The following is a 17173-nucleotide window of genomic DNA, read 5'->3' as shown; positions in this document are numbered from 1 at the left end:
GGCGGGACGTATCCACAAAGGCTGCCCCAGCATGCTGGAAGCAGACCTCGTGTCCGTCCCCCTCCTCGATGAGTGTGTTGCACCCACAAGAAAAGCGGTACATGCCACGCTGGAGAAATTTGCTCTTTTAGAGAAAAAAAAGTCGCTGCAGGAAGGGAGAGTCCGCTGCATCATGTCGTAAGATTCCAGCAGTAATTCGGCGTAGAGTTTGAAGTCTCGAAGTCGATCATGTGTGAAGGCTCCGAAGAACAAAAGGTGAATGAATGCAGCACGCCGTCTCCCTTTTATACCCGGATATCCGGGGGCGGAGTCCGGCATGCAAATTTAATTCGCCAATTTCATTGGCCTTTTCTAAACTAGTCAGAAGTTGAGAGGTTCTCAAGAGCGAACCCCATCTGTGAGACCGACAGAAAGGGAACTAATGGGTAAACAAATGTACACTGTAAAAAATCTGTAAAAAAAACTACATTTTCTGTCAGCTGGAGCGACATAAATATACCGCAAAATAAAAAAAATCCTGTAAAATTACAGGATAAAAGGATATACAATTAATTGTTTTCCCCGGTTTTCCTTTGGAAATTTTCTGACTTTTCTGTAATTTTACATTTTTGTATTGTATTTTAAAAATAAACTGTAAAAAATAAAATTTTGTTAATCTGCTGGGCGCAGAAATAATCTGTAAAAAAAAATTGACCGATTTTTAAAAATACATAAAAAAATTCTGTAAATACATGTTTTTCTAAAAATATGTCACTTGAAAAAAGTAAGTTTATACCTGTTGTGGTTACTGTTAACACTGGAGTGGTCTTAACTATTTCAGTTGTTGGTTGACCTGTGCTTGTGTATTTCTTTGAAGTTGTGGGTGGTTCAGTTGATTTTTCTAAAGTTGTTGATTGTGTGATAGTTGTAGTTTGTGGTAACAAGGTTGTGGATTTTTCTGTGGTAGCATTTGGTGCTTGGGTTGTGTGTTCCACTGTAGTTGGTTGTGTTATGGTTGTGTATTTCATTGAAGTATATGATTCTGTTGTCGGGGTTGGTGGTTGTGTTGTGTATTTTATTTTCGTAGAGGAGACTGGTTGTGTTGTGGTTGTTGGTTCTTCTGCAGTTGTAAACCATTCTGTTGTCCTCTCAGTTGCTGAGGTTGTGTGTTCTGTTGTTGTTTCAGAGGTTGGTGTTTGTGTTGTGGTTGTGTGTTCCTTTGGCGTTGAATATGTTTTGGGTGTTATTACTGAGTTTGGTGGTTCTGTTGTGGTTGTGTGTTCTACAGGAGTTGTATTCAGTTTTGTTGTCTTCTCAGTCGTTGTTGTTGTGATTTCCGTTGTCCTCTCAGAGGTTGGTGGTTCTGTTGTGGTTGTTTGTTCCATTGGAGTTGAATGTGATTCAGTTGTTATGACTGAGGTTGGTGGCTCTATTGTGGTTGTGAATTCTGTTGTGCTCTCAGAGGTTGGTGGTTGTGTTGTGGTTGTCTGTTCTGTTGGAGTTGAATGTGATTTGGTTGTAGTCTCTGAAGATGGTGGTTGTGTTGTGGTTGTGTGTTCTATTGGAGTTGAATAAAACTCTGTTGTCTTCTCAGTTACTGTGGTTGTGTGTTCTGTCGTTGTTTCAGAGGTTGGTGTTTGTGTTGTGGTTGTGTGTTCCTTTGGTGTTGAATATGTTTTGGGTGTTATTACTGAGTTTGGTGGTTCTGTTGTGGTTGTGTGTTCTACAGGAGTTGTATTCAGTTTTGTTGTCTTCTCAGTCGTTGTTGTTGTGTTTTCCGTTGTCCTCTCAGAGGTTGGTGGTTCTGTTGTGGTTGTTTGTTCCATTGGTGTTGAATGTGATTCAGTTGTTATGACTGAGGTTGGTGGCTCTATTGTGGTTGTGAATTCTGTTGTGCTCTCAGAGGTTGGTGGTTGTGTTGTGGTTGTCTGTTCTGTTGGAGTTGAATGTGATTTGGTTGTAGTCTCTGAAGATGGTGGTTGTGTTGTGGTTGTGTGTTCTATTGGAGTTGAATAAAACTCTGTTGTCTTCTCAGTTACTGTGGTTGTGTGTTCTGTCGTTGTTTCAGAGGTTGGTGTTTGTGTTGTGGTTGTGTGTTCCTTTGGTGTTGAATATGTTTTGGGTGTTATTACTGAGTTTGGTGGTTCTGTTGTGGTTGTGTGTTCTACAGGAGTTGTATTCAGTTTTGTTGTCTTCTCAGTCGTTGTGGTTGTGCTTTCCGTTGTCCTCTCAGAGGTTGGTGGTTCTGTTGTGGTTGTTTGTTCCATTGGTGTTGAATGTGATTCAGTTGTTATGACTGAGGTTGGTGGTTCTATTGTGGTTGTGAATTCTGTTGTGCTCTCAGAGGTTGGTGGTTGTGTTGTGGTTGTGTGTTCTATTGGAGTTGAATAAAACTCTGTTGTCTTCTCAGTTACTGTGGTTGTGTTTTTTGTTGTTGTCTCAGAGGTTGGTTGTTCTGTTGTGTTTGTGGGTTTCACTGGAGTTAAAAATGATGTGGTTGTCCTCATTGAGGTTGGTGTTTCTGTTGTAGTTGTGTGTTTTGCTGGAGTTGTATACAATTCTGTTGTCCCCTCAGTTGTTGAAGTTGTGAATTCAGTTGTCCCCTCAGAAGTTGGTGGTTGTGTTGTAGTTGTGTGCTCTTCTGGAGTTGTATACAATTGTGTTGTCCTCTCAGTTGTTGTGGTGGTGTATTTTGTTGTCGTCTCAGGTGATATAGGTTGTGTTGTTGTTGTCTGTTCCATTGCCGTTGAATATGATTCAGTTGTCCTTGAAATTGGTGGTTGTGTTATTGTTGTGTGTACTATTGCAGCTGTACTTGATTCTGTCGCTCTCACAGTTGTTGTGGTGGTTGTGTATTCTGTAATCTTCTCAGAGGTTGGGGGTTCTGTTGTGGTTGTGTGTTCCAGTGGAGTTGAATGTGATTTAGTTGTAGTTTCTAAAGACAATGGTTCTGTTGTGTGTTCTGCTGAAGTTGTATACAATTCTGTTGTCCTTTCCATTGCTGTGGTTGTGGGTTCTGTTGTTCTCTCAGAGGCTGGTGGTTCTGTTGTGGTTGTGTGCTCTACTGTGGTTGTATACAGTTCTGTTGACCTCTCAGTTGTGGTTGTGTATTCTGTTGTCCTCCCAGAGGTTAGTGGTTGTGTTGTGGTTGTGTGTTCTACTGGAGTTGTATATGATTCTGTTGTCCTCACTGAAGTTGGCGGTTGTGTCATGGTTGTCCTCTTAGAGGTTGGATGGTGTGTTGTGGCTATGTATTCAGTTGTATGTGACCCTGTCGTTTTCTCAGATAATGGTGGTTGTGTTGTATTTCTTGTAGTTGTATGTAACTGTGTTGTGCTCTCAGTAGTTAATGGTTTAGTTGTAGGCAGCATCGTAGTTGTAGCTGGCTGTGCTGTGGATGTGTTAATTGTGTTTGTAGGTGTAAATGTAGATGTTGGTATGCAATGGATGTTTCCTTCAAGGCATTTGCTATAAAAAATAATTGGTAAGTTTTATTGTTGGATTCTATAAATATTTTGCCTAGAATGTCTTTTCAGCATCAAGAAAATGATCCACCCAGTGGCTTACCAGCACATATCTAGACTACACACTTCATCTTGAGGAGTCCACACTTTGTTCATGAAGTTACAAGTGCAGTTGTTCAATGTGGAGCATTTACCCGTATTCTCATCATGATATGGTGCCTCCGCAGGGCACCTTGGATAACAACCTGGGCAAAAAGGTAAAGCATCAATACATATGCAGTTTAATTTATCAAAGTAAGAGTACAGTTTTGGTATTGGGCAAATAATTGAATTACTTATTTAAAGTGTCTTTCAAATTCATTATATTGCTACTGTATATATTGTTTGTTTAAATTCAATGGCATTTGAACATAAGAATGTCACTGGTCTACAGTCCAGTCACTTTCATGGAAAGGCAGTTCACTCAGAAGCCATATCTGCAACACTTACGCAGCTATCGCAGTCATACAAGTCATACCCAAGTCAACCTGAATGACTTTCAAAAGTCAAAATTCCATCTTAAAGGTATAGTTCACCTAAAAATTTTAATTCGAATAATTTATTCAACAGCTATGGCACCCATTGACCTCTAGACACAAAACCGCTGAGAAGTCAATGTGTGCCACCGTTGTTTGGTTACCGACATTTTTCAAAATATCTTCTTTTGTTTTCCACAGAAGAAAGTCAGTCAGGTTTCAAAATAACAAAGGGGTGAGTAAATGATAAAATAATTTTTATATTTGGGTGAACTATCACTTTAACTAAATTAACATGTTAAATTGACAGCCCTATGTTCAACTTTAAGACTTAAATTGTTTTTCAATTACTCTTACGTAACAATAACATTACTCTAACAGTACTGCTGGTTTATTGCAGTACATGATACAGCAACATCGAGGAAGGGAAAAGAGAGAAAGTATTTACCTTCAAGCTTTCCTGTAAAGTGGTTGTTAGTGCCGCAGGTCTTAACTTGAGCACAGGAATTGTAATGCCAGGTGTACTGGTCCGCTTCATTGTAATAATCACAATAGACCGCTGAGGAGATACTAACATTATAATCACTTGGCTAACCCAGTAATAGTTCTAGTACACCAATACCAGGAAATAAACATTCTGGAATTTCTTAAGTGTTTCCGCAATACAATACAATCATTAGAATATGAATTAATTACGTACGACACAAATCCGGGGTTCTCCAGTTTATGCAGATGTCCTTTGCACTGCAGGCCTCTGCGTAAGCTGCAACAGCTGTACAGAAGCCGAGAAACTTTCCCTCAAACTCACAAGAACACGACTCCACGACACAGGCCTGGTAGTAAGGTTCTGGATCCACCTATTGATCACAGGAATGCTACAATTACCTTGAACGCAGGGGTAAAAAAATTGTTGATAGAAATGTGTTTGTCATTGACCCAATATAAACTACCATACATGCACTCAAACATTAGAAACTATGTTGCTTTATGATTGTGCTAAATGAACACATTTCAATGTACCTTCAGGTGGCAATCGTTAAAGGTGTCAGATCTCAGAATCATACAGCGTCTTTGGGCCCAGGCTGCACAGTAGGAGTGCCGCTCACAAGGAAACATTTCGGTAGTCACGTCCGAGCAGGGTGGGGCTGCCGTCTTCCAGCTGTTGCCAAATTCCATGACACTGAAAACCTCAGAGGAGCTGCTTGTCAGAAGGTCATTTGTCACCTTTCCATCAAAGTTCCCACAAAGACCCAACACTCTGCCCTTTTGAACAGATGAGAAAAAACATCAGCATGTGGTTTCCACTCTCATGATCACATAAAATGTAGGGCATGTTTCTGGATGTCAAATAATTTAAGCCTTCAGAAGAATTGTTATCACTTTAACTCATTCCCTGACCCAAAACCTAAACAATCTCTACAATTAAAGCAAAATGTTTTATTAAATATTTACTAAGACAATTAATATTAATACAAACTGATCATGCTTCCAGTATGCTTCCATTGAGAATCATAATCTAGTAATATGCATACATTCTTTCAATGTTAAAACTAAACAGAACACGTTATAACATTAGGCCAGTTGTTCTGTTGGCTTTATTGAAAATATGTCTAACCTTACAGTCATAGATTGTATATCAATCTTATAAACATTTCTCCTTACTCTCCACTGAGACTCCAGCTGGATTGTGACCCTGGTGTGTTTGTCCCAGATCACAGCCAGGCCCAGTGTGGGTACTGAGATGATGACGTACAGACCCACAATGTGGATGGAGTACAAGGGTTCTGTCAGCATGCTCTGGGTCCCCCCTGACAGATATGTCTCAGTGACCTTCATATCACTTAGCAGAAGAGACACGTCACCCTGTCAAACATTACAATGCATCCTCATCTTTATCAGGTATAAAAATAGGTCAAACAATTTGAATTGTTGTAGAGTCTGTGAGAATGGGCCTGAAAATGGTCAACCCTTTCAAATAAATACTGTGGTGGTACCACGGTACATAGTGCAGTTTCAGATGGTACATTGATAGATAACAATGATTGTTAAAGGGATACTCCACCCAAAAAGGTTAAGAGGTGAAATAGTCAACAAGTATTATGATCGTATTATAAAGCCGTTTGAATGTTTATAAGACTGTTCAGTAATGAGACTTCTGTTATATTGCAACAGTACTTACAATATTTATAGACAATAGTCGATATTAACATATTATAAGGTTTATTAAGGCAGTCTGCCTTATAATGCATTTTGAAATCCCTTATACTGTAATAACCATGTAGGCTTCATAGAAAATTACCAATATTAATTTCATTTCATTTAGCCACTTTTATATACAGTAGTTAGATAATACAATCATTACACTTGTCTTTGTTTCATATACAATGTTTGGAATTCAAAACACAAAGTACAATATACAGTATGTACTCTATGTACATACAGTATATACATATACAGAGATGATCAGTTACCCATAGCTCCACTGAGATGGCGCGAGAACACGTCAGCGACTCGTCGCAGCATGGAACACTCTCTGTTTGGATTGTAAACTGGCCCTGTCCACTAGCATCCTTAACACAGACAAATCAAAATATTAAGGTTAAACAATGTCTGGTTTTTGCCCAATATTGCATTAAGCATTTGCAGAATTTACAAACATACTTGGCATAAGTAGGTTTTCTTTAATTTTTTTCTTCCGTACCATTGATTTGTTAATAAGTTGCTCCTGCCAAACTCCTGCCAATACTTATTGTCAAACTCCTTGAACACTCACCTAGGTTTTAAAAAGGTAATTTGTTGCATATAGGTAAGGACCACGCACCTTTAATAGTGTGTACTGACAGTGACCATCAAACCGGTACCATTTGGAGTCAAATGTGCGGTACTGCCCATTCCCAAACACTTCACACTCTCCTGAACATGCCTGGTCGACACAAGACCACTCACCTCCTCTACAGGTGCTGTGAGACATGAAATAACATTTTTAAAACTCGAGCAACCAGGATTTCATGTCCATAATTATCATGAAGTGAAGGCATTGTAAAACATAATGATTAAGAAGGGGGGAATGAAGAATCGTGTGTGCACCACTGATCTATATAAATGACTTGATTGAGCCTAGAACACTAAATCAACGGCAGGAGGTGAAGCTACCGGAAGAGATCGCGCAGCCATCTTGGTATGCCCAACTGACAGAGCGCGCCATTGACTTACAGTCAAAATCTAATCTAAAAGAACCCGTTTTTCACCTTAGGCGCGCGATAAGTTTTTAGTTCACATGTGTGTTTAAATTAATTGTTACTTCTGATGTTTTTTCCAATGTTTATGTTTATTTTGAGCAGAACTGTGACGTATAGAAATCAATGTATAGACGGTGAGTGTTTATTGCACACTGTTGTAATGGCAGAATGACTTGGAGAACATATACAGCCTGTATTTATCTGTATTTAGATTTCAGAATAAGCACATTTGTCATATGTTGAGGTGTCTCGTTAGTCTGCTGGTTACATATGTATATGCTACCATAATGGAAATGAACGTAACTCACTCTATATCTAATAAGACGGGAAAATTCCAGACTTTTTAAATAATTTACATGCTTAAGACATTTGCGTTGTAAGAATGTACTGTGAGAATTTAGATACAAAAACGGGGACTGGTAAGTAACTGTTTTATCATCAATATCTGATAACTCCCTATTAATTAGAACGTTTGGGCATACCAACATGGCGGCACCGTAGCTTCAGTGTAATGACGTCATGAGCAATCCAGTCATTTATATAGATCAGTGGTGTGTACGTGCGTCTTATCTGAAAGGTCTCTGAAACTCTAACCCAAGAGAGCAGACATACATCTGTGTTGTATTTATGAGTTTCTAACTTTATGTACAAAATAAAAAATACTTCCAGATGGGAAATTGAGATCTAGTGTGAGAACTAGTGAACTGGATCTAAACGTTCTATTTACCCACCCTCAATTTGTTCCAAAAGAGGGGGGGGTAATTCATGACAGTGAAGTAATTTTTGGATGAAGTATACTTTTAAATCTGATAAGCTAACATTTTTGGTGCAGTAAAAGGATGGATTGATGTAACATGCTATTGTTCCAATCAAGGAAGAAAATCATACTTGGAGTTTATTACGCAATGGGTCTTTTTTTAACATGAGCCAAAGTAAGGATTCCAGAATACAAAAGTCTTACCATAGTTTACAGTTTGTCTCCACACTCTTCCCAGTTTCATACACTGTTCCACTGAATTCACATGTGCAGTTCTCATGAGTCACACATCCACCATTATGATCTTCAAAAAAGCCTTCTGGGCAATAACAGCCACTGATACAGGTGTAATCTTCACTCTGTGGACACAGGTTTCACACTCTTTTGAAACTCCTCGAGACAGGAAAATACTGGAGTATGCCAACAGTCATGCCCCCGTTTTGAAAACAATGCTTACTAGTGGCTTGGCCAAGCTTTCGCAGGTTCTGTGAGCCGTATTCACAGGTATTTGAGAGCAATGCACACAAATCTTCCCCACTAGGCAATCTATAAAAGTAGGATTGAATGCATAGATTGCACTGAGTACATCTTTTTCTACAAGTAGTTTTGCATCTTCCATCCAAGATAAATGAAACATGTTCTTAAGAAGTAAAATTCATTTTTGCAGATTGCATCTTAAAAATCCATATTTCAGTGGTTAGATTACTCTATATTATACAATACGTTTCAATATAAAATGGTTATATGACAAAAAAAATTTGAAAAATAAATAAAGTTACCACACTCTTCAGGACATCGAAGTTGTCCATTTTCACACATGCTGGAACACAATAAGTTATACACGTGTATGTACACGTTACAGAAACAAATATTGTTAGTACATTACTGGAACATGGAATCAACATAAAAGTGTGAATGTTTTATTTATCTTTACCATTGGCGTCCACCAATAACCACTGGACCTGGTGGTACGACACCCCCAGGGTGGTAACAGCTGCACAGAGGGCGAGGGCTGCAGGTGTGTCGGTTGTTCAAGTGAGTGTCTGGTGTGCATCCACATCCCTCCACAGGGTCATCCACCACCTCACAGGTAAGATCAGGGCCCGAGAGGGAACGGCAGGTGTGGTTACAGGCCAGGGTGGCGTATCCAAATATCAGGTTGCCCTCACACAAAGCAGCTGAAACCCAAATAGTTGCGTGTTAACTACTTGTATTCTGTCATAAAAGGTAAGAGTGCAAATTGAAGACTCCTAATTTAAGCTTGGACCAACTCGCCAACCATCCTTAAATTCCCAGTGAAATTAAAAATAACTATTCTTATTTTTTCATGAAATATTGAAGAATTTATAGTAAATAGCTTATCAACGTGGGTGATTCTCTTTCAAAATTCATGTAACCTCATAATCTTCAGTTAAAATCTGAAAATGCACTTCTGCCCTGTAATGACTATCCATCTTAAATGATGTAAATAAGACAGCTTGGGTGGAGCATCCGTTAACTCCTCCCCTTCAACTGTCAGTCTGCTGCCAGTTCCATTTCGAAATGCAACGGCTGTTTTTATACATCCAATCAATTCGCAGCAAAAAATGCAAGCCACGCCCACTAATTTTCTCCTTTGAAATTCCTTTTCACTCAGAAATGCGTCAAAATATGGAAGTAAAAACAATCACAACTACGGTTCACGGGGACTTTAACCTAAACAGATACTGATATTCCTTTAAAAGCATTGTCACTATGTTCATTCATTCATTCAAAAACACATGACAAGAAATACTACGCATGTTTACATTATCTTGGAACTCATTATTTACAGTATCACCCATGATGCACTTTTGTAACTTTTGTAATGGGACAGAAACGGTTCATATGATACACACTTTAGAAACTGTGTGAAGCGAGTGGACCATTTGGGTACTTCTAAGCTGTTGTTCATGAGGTTCATAAAACTTCCTACACATACAATTGGCACACTGCTTTTAGATAAGTAGGCTTATTGGACACAAGAACTTGCACACCACAGCAATGTCAAGCATGGTTGTTGTGACTCACGGCAGTTTGTTGATGATCTCCAGTCCTGAACAGTGATTCCTTGAGTCCCACAGGCTTTGGCATAGTTGCCAAAAGAGACACATAAACACTCCCGCAATGATGCGGCGCACTGACATGTTCTCTGTATGCAAGCCTGAGAAGAAACAAACATAGATTAATAACAAGAAAACAAGAATACATTTAGAACGTATCAAATTTGTGTAGGGATATACAGTATCCTTACATCAACAAAAGATGAAACAGGTACATAGTCATGACACAAAGCAAACACTCCATTCGGATCTGTCAGCTGGGCACAACTCTCTTCGGCAAATATCTCTGCAAATGCAAGAGATACAAAGAAAGTTAAAAGGCTGAAAGTCTAGTTTACCTGACGACTTAAAGAGATTAGGGTTCAGGTTTTTCACTCAAAATTAAAAACTGTCAAAACACATTTTCTCATCTCTGAAAGTTAAAATGAAATAGTTAAAATAAAGTAATTCTATAACTCAAAAAGAAATCCAGATTATGCATTTCAGTGAATATTCTATGGTAAACAAGTTATGACAGTTACCATTGTCAGTGTTGATGCATCCAGGTATTGGGAAACAACTATCCATTGACCAGGATTGGGCAAAAAGTTGAATTGAATTTTCTATGATACCACTGAAAGTCGTGAAGTCATCACTTGTGTCATTATTATGGGTTCCACAAAGTCCTATAACAAAACATTTATTTAATAACAACATTACATTTTGACCTCTATGCCTAATTCACTTTTGATGAAGACGTACGTTTACCTTTAGGTTTGTTTGTATGAAGATGTAATGTTTATACCTTTTGATGTTTCAGTTGCCGGCAAATACAGATATATTTGAATCTCTGGAGAAACCTGAAGTTGCATTTTTAGGCCAAATGAAGTCTGAACTTGAATGAACATTGAAGACTGCCAGAAGACCTTGGCGTATTCTGAAACAAATCCAAGTAAAATGCATAAAAAATAAAATCAAATAAATGAAGCAATTTAAAAAACCTACCAGTCTTTGACAGGTCACTGATTTCTATATTGTTCAGTTGCACATTGTTTGCAGAGAAGGTATATCTTTCCTGGAACGAAGACAGCATTAGTCATTCTTAAGAAGACTATCAGGGTGGAATTAAAATGTACTTAAAAACACTTCATTATTAACAGCTGAAACTAAAAACAAATAAACTTATTTTTAAAGATGTTGTCAGGACAGTGTGCATTGTAAAATGTTTTTTTTAATAAAGTGCAAGATATAGTTAAAATATAATAGGTGGGCTTGTAATAAAGATAATGACTTAATCATCATAAAGTTGTGCAAATGTGCTCCAAGGGGAAATAAATGCAAAGTTAAAAACCTACCAACCTGATCGATATTAAGATATGCCTTTTCTATGGCAACAGCTTGCCCAGAAAACTGAATGTTCAACGTCCAGTTATGTCCCTGAGTGATAGAACCGAAAATGAAACATTTCACTATTAAAGAAGCAAATAATATCATAACATGTAATGACATATTAGTAATATTATACAATTATATTCAGTTACCCTTGCAGCCACATAGGTACATCTGTCTAGTAGAGAATACTGTTTGCCATCAAATGTGGTTATTAACTGACCCTCAATAATACACTTGGATGGACATGTGTTTGTAGAGCATTCCCATTTGCCTCTCACACATGTACTAGAGAGAAAAAAACAGTTTATTTCAAGAGTGAAGTTAAGTAAATCCCCACGTTTTATACAATATTGCAAACTATTACATCTACAACAAAGCATTCTATGTTTTTTCAATCAACTATTTCTAGAAAATGATGTTGTTCTGAAAATAAATATTTATGATATTCAAATATTTATATTTAATTAGATGCTGGTTTACATTGTACCACGTTAAATCCACAATGAAGTACTTAGTTCTCACCATGTCTGGCACTTGGTGGTGCGATTCTGCCCTGGTGCATATATTGTCTTCCCATGCACACATGGACAATCCTCCAAATTAATGGAATAGTAGGTGTCAACGCGATCGTTAACAACCTTCCCTGGGAATTAACAATATATTATATTATACAAATATTATAAAATCACTTTATATTTCTGTTTTTGTTTTAGTATTTATTAAGGACCAACCCTGAGGAGGCTGGCAGGTGCTGGTGAGCTCTGGGTAAGGCTGTGGATTGGTGCAAGTTGGTGGGAAAGCAGGACCCATTTCCACGTAGTGTAGGTCTCCAGGGCAATGAGGTTGGGCTGAAAAAGGAATTCTTCATATTTCAAACATGGTAGCTTATAAAGAATTTGTAATCAATATTTTTTAATAAACAATATCTCTTACAGCATTTGCTGTTCGCCCTCCATGTTGACCACAGCTGACTGGAGCTTCCACAAATAATCGAAAGCTCTTTAAAAAATGAGCAGTTTGCTTCTTTATGCTGCAAGCCATACATGTTCTTATAGCACAAAGTCATGTATGTGCGGTATTTAGTGCCAAGACATTCATAAGCATGGGACAAAACATCTCTACAACCCTGAAAATAAATAAAAAAGGTTAGTAAATGCTAAATATACTGAAAGTTACTCAAATATCGTAAAGCCAAATGAAGCCTGTACTTTGTGTTTTTATTACAAATATTTTCATACATATAAAAGATGTATAACAATTTATACACAATTCAAGAAACCACAAGTGTGGATTTTGAGACAGGTTCAATGTTTCTTTTGGGACTATTTGGGTCAGTAGAGAAAAAAATACTTGTGTCTTGTTCATAGAACTGTATAATATCCATTTGACTCCGTATAGCAGTAAATTGCTGCTGCCTATGATATTGCTAATCTGCAGTTGTCATAGAAAGCATTACCATTTATATTTGTTCAGTAATGCAGAAACTCACTGCGTTTATCTGTGCAACAGAATCTTGAGTCAGGCATTGTCCATCCGAGAGAACATTGTCAAATATCAACCGCTGCATAGTTTCTAGCAAACATAAAAAAACACTCTTCAAGCATTGACGCAATCTTAACAAATAATTACTGTTTATACAGTAAAACCATAAAGTGGGTTTCGACAACGGGTTTTCAATACCTGAACTGTTTTGGTGGCCACAAAGTCCACTCATACCTTCTACTAAATTCTGGTCCAGTTGCACCTATAACAAAAATAGATGATGTTCCTTCAAAATGTATGGCCCGAAAGGGTAACTTATATAAATGTATGACAACAAACATGGATATACAGTATCAGTGATGCATAAAGTATCTAACAATACGTATTGAACCAAACAAAAACATTTTTATAAGATATTTGTTGCCAGCTCACCCATAGAGAACTGATGCCATCCTTAACATTGTACCAGGTTACAGACAATGGCAAAACTTTGCTTCTGAGTTTGGTGTAGATTCCATAATGAAAGACATGCTGATATGTATGGTCATATGGAAGTGAAATTCTGTGAAAAACAAATTATTTTATTATTCGATTCACACATTGTCCACGTATTTCTCTACACATTGCCAAATGTGCATGCCCCATGGTAAGGTCATGATGTGATTTGCTTAGTTAACCCTAAAATGCATTCCATACTTTTTTCTCCATTGCGCTGTTGAGTACATTACGTAAGATGCGAGTACAGTAGATAGCCACACGTTTCATACCTGCTTCCCTCCACTGTAAGTGTGTTATTGTGAATAAGGGTCACAACTTTATTCACAATTATCTCCACCCTGTTCATGAGGCCATTCTGCCCACGCTGGACAATAATGTGACAGTCCACTCCAGCATGTGTGAAATGTGTGAGAGTTATAGAACACGTAGACTTCAGGTGAAACATAGTTTTGTTGAAGGTCTCAAAGACTCCACTGCCGTACGTCTTACACACATCTGAGAAAAGACCAAAAAGTTTATTTTTCCCCAAAATTATACAAAATAGTTTCAAATTGTTTCTAAAATGATAAGTAGTTTTTTGTCACAAAACAACTAGCGGGTCAATAAAATCATCAACTTTTTAAATCAATAAAATATTGACATATTGGCATAATTTTGCAATAAAGTTTAAAATTTAAAATTAAATCAAACAGCGCCTTACTTTGAGTAGAAAACACAGAGTGGATATTGCCTGCAAATTAAAAATGAATGAATCTTGTTTAAAATTATTTATTTACATATTAAATGAACCTTTAAGATTTGTAACATGTAACAATAATTAAACCTAAACCTTTTAAATTGTTGATATTTAATTACTTTTAAATATTAAATATGATTTATTATAAAAAAATACTTTTATTTAAAAAACAGAAATATACTAACCTGAGAGTACTACAATTAATCCTAAAAATATGGCCTCTGGAAGAGCCATGCTGACTAATAAATGTGCTCACAGGAGGGCAAATGCATCAGGACTTCAGAATTTCGTGTTCGCAGCCATTTTATGATGAGACCTGTTTCGCTAATTTGAATAACATGAGGAAATAGAGTCCAGATTAAACATTGACTATTCACGTGAACAAAATAGGGAGTTTGGTACACATATGTTAACAAAGAGCTTTTCATTTGATCTTATTACAGAGAAAGTAATGGAAATTCTTTTATTTACAGCTGCTTTGTTATTTACCAGTAATGATGTTTGGGTCAGCCTCTTTTTAACATTGTTCCTGGTTCCTCTCTATGAACACTAGGGTTTGATTTCAGGAGCAGGAATGCTATAAGCTCATAGAGGGTAATATGATCTGAACAAAAAGCACATAAATAAATCATTACCTTAAGCTCATGTTTTTCTATTAGCATTATTAAACTCGAATTTAAAGTTATTCAGACCCTGGAAAAATTGCTTTGTCACCTAATATAAAATACACACCCCTGCTACTGAAGTAGTGGCACAGATTATGGTTGAAATAATGGTGTCATTTAATAATAATAAGTAAAATATTACATCCTTCTCCTCCAGGATGAAGCAGAAACAAAACATTCTTAAATATGTCAAGCACAAGAAAGATCCCCATAGCAACATGACTAATGAACTAAAGTGGAGGGTTAATATTAGATAAATATTACATATAAAAGCCAGTTATGGAAACCCCTTTGGAGTAATCTGAACAGTATTTGTAGTTGCAGTTATTCGATATACTGAATGTTTGAATGTATGTTTTTACTCTTCCAAACTTTCAGAACAAATTAAATCTGATCTGATTAAGGGTAGTGTACATTAAACATATTAATATTCATTAGTTTTATTTCCTCATATTTATTATTAGAGAATACATGGTAAAAATGATTCCTTTTTCAGGGCATTTGTACTTCTGCTTGTTTATGCTTGACCTGCATGTGCTTGAATTCTACTTAAGGTGTTACCAAATGTCTACTTTGTTCATTCCTATTAAATATATATAAAGGATACGTAACTCCATTGTTTTATGTCAGAAAAGTGCGACACGCTGACTTTTGTAGCATTGGCAACCAGGAGATATGAAACAAAAGGAGATCATGAAAGGCAAGCATTTAAAGTCACCATGCAATCAAACAGGAACATTTGAAGTGTTTTACACAGTGTTGCAGTGATTATTATAAATGATCTATCCGTGCACACCATTATTATTTTTTTAATTAATTTGCACTTGTAATCTTTAATCAAAAACTTAAGCTCCTCTCCCCCTCTCAACAACACTTTACCACATGACGTCAGCAACAAAAAAGAGGTAGGTGCCCCATGGTTCTGCCCCATCTTGTCTTGCTTTTCTTGATCTTGTGGCAGAGCCATGGCAGAACCTCTTGTTTCATGTGGAGAGAGGCGTTTTGGCCCTTTTGGCTTGCCATACTCTCTCCAGGTCGTCATTGTTCCTGCCCTCTTGTTCCCTCGTTAGTGCTCGTTATTAGTTCATGCCCCACACCTGTTACCTCTTGATTTATCCCCTTTATAATTCTCTTGTGTTTTCTGTCCCGTGCTGGTTCATTGTGTGTACTGTCACATGTTTCATGTGGGTGAGTCCTTGTCTTTTTTGTGTAGTGTAGTGTAGTCTAGTCTAGTCTTTTTTGTAATATATGGTAAATGTTATTTTTTTAGTCCTGTCTAGTTTAGTTAGTCCGTGTTCCTGTTTATCTGTCATGTTTTATCTTGTTATTTTACCCCCTCGTGGGTTTTTGTTTTGTTTATTATTTATTAATGTCTTGTTAACCCCTTACCCACTGTCTGCGCCTGGGTCTTCTCTCCGTGTCTTACCTCCACATTCATGACAGGTAGGACTATACTGACTGTCCAATGGCCAGGCATTTTTAGCCCTCCCCTCCAGGCCCAATTTACAACAAACCAATCAAAAAGGGAAGGGCAAAATAAAGCCCCGCCCTACATTTTTCTAATTTCTAATTTCATAATTTCTAATTTCACTCGGATACACATCACGACATGGAAAAGATGTCAATCGCAACTTCCTATTGGACTATTTCAGTGTTTTTGTAAGCCAGCCCCTGAAGGTACTTCCGCTTCAGGTGACGCATGCAACTACAGGTGTAACAGAAAATGAGCCTCATGTTATGCTGTACGCGGTGTCCACCTCTGTCGCAATAGTGTCCTGGGGGCGCAATCGCGTTTCTTTGTTCGTCTGTGTATACTCTCTGCCCATAACTGATGCTGATATTTGTTATTATTAACATTACTGTAAGGGGATTGTTGGCATATTAAATTGTATCCAACTAGCCAACTTCACAAACATTAGTTTGTGTGGTGAATCAATAAATGAGGGAGAAAGGGAGAGAAAACTTATAATACAATGTTCATAATTGTTTTAGATAATAAGAGATAAGAACTCCTGGCCACTCTTGTGAAAGTCACGGTGACACTGCTCGCAATCTATAAGTGCAACAGGTGCTTGATAAAACTGCACAAATTCATTGTTAATTAATTATAATAGTTAACTATCAATGTCAATGTGGCGAGGGGGGCGTGGTGTAGCGAGGGATGCGGGCCGTCCCTTCGTGATGGCCCACCAGCTCCGGGATTCCTGCCGCAAATGGCTGCTGGCTGGGAACGGTGACGTCGAGGACATCATCGACCGCGTGGTGCTGGAGCAGTTCATCGCTCGGCTTCCCAAGAGAACGGCCGAGTGGGTCCAGTGCCACCGCCCGACGTCGCTGGACTCAGCCATCCAGCTGGCGGAAGACCAGATGGTGGTGTGCCCCGGGG

General features: G+C 37.8%; 1 protein-coding gene across 1 annotated transcript in view; it reads right to left on the bottom strand.

The window, feature by feature from the left end:
- Nucleotides 1-14356, bottom strand: part of LOC130550461 (mucin-2-like) — a 32433-nt gene extending 18077 nt beyond the window's left edge. Inside the window, exons 1-27 of the mRNA XM_057327939.1 lie at nucleotides 14308-14356; nucleotides 13656-13881; nucleotides 13321-13450; nucleotides 13087-13150; nucleotides 12896-12978; nucleotides 12340-12532; nucleotides 12138-12254; nucleotides 11929-12049; nucleotides 11556-11691; nucleotides 11374-11451; nucleotides 11020-11089; nucleotides 10820-10951; nucleotides 10557-10700; nucleotides 10227-10321; nucleotides 10004-10136; nucleotides 8889-9132; nucleotides 8734-8774; nucleotides 8412-8500; nucleotides 8159-8313; nucleotides 6780-6918; nucleotides 6430-6528; nucleotides 5621-5821; nucleotides 4979-5221; nucleotides 4659-4815; nucleotides 4407-4517; nucleotides 3547-3688; nucleotides 776-3447 (exon numbers count right to left, since the gene is read on the bottom strand). Coding sequence (XP_057183922.1) covers nucleotides 776-3447; nucleotides 3547-3688; nucleotides 4407-4517; nucleotides 4659-4815; nucleotides 4979-5221; nucleotides 5621-5821; nucleotides 6430-6528; nucleotides 6780-6918; nucleotides 8159-8313; nucleotides 8412-8500; nucleotides 8734-8774; nucleotides 8889-9132; nucleotides 10004-10136; nucleotides 10227-10321; nucleotides 10557-10700; nucleotides 10820-10951; nucleotides 11020-11089; nucleotides 11374-11451; nucleotides 11556-11691; nucleotides 11929-12049; nucleotides 12138-12254; nucleotides 12340-12532; nucleotides 12896-12978; nucleotides 13087-13150; nucleotides 13321-13450; nucleotides 13656-13881; nucleotides 14308-14356 — 6064 coding nt within the window. The remainder of the gene's footprint in view (nucleotides 1-775; nucleotides 3448-3546; nucleotides 3689-4406; nucleotides 4518-4658; nucleotides 4816-4978; nucleotides 5222-5620; nucleotides 5822-6429; nucleotides 6529-6779; nucleotides 6919-8158; nucleotides 8314-8411; nucleotides 8501-8733; nucleotides 8775-8888; nucleotides 9133-10003; nucleotides 10137-10226; nucleotides 10322-10556; nucleotides 10701-10819; nucleotides 10952-11019; nucleotides 11090-11373; nucleotides 11452-11555; nucleotides 11692-11928; nucleotides 12050-12137; nucleotides 12255-12339; nucleotides 12533-12895; nucleotides 12979-13086; nucleotides 13151-13320; nucleotides 13451-13655; nucleotides 13882-14307) is intronic.
- Between the last annotated feature and the right edge of the window lie 2817 nt (nucleotides 14357-17173).

This window comes from Triplophysa rosa, unplaced genomic scaffold (assembly GCF_024868665.1).
Source record: "Triplophysa rosa unplaced genomic scaffold, Trosa_1v2 scaffold339_ERROPOS141128+, whole genome shotgun sequence".
Taxonomy (NCBI): Eukaryota; Metazoa; Chordata; class Actinopteri; order Cypriniformes; family Nemacheilidae; genus Triplophysa; species Triplophysa rosa.
This window is presented reverse-complemented; position numbering and strand designations above follow the sequence as displayed.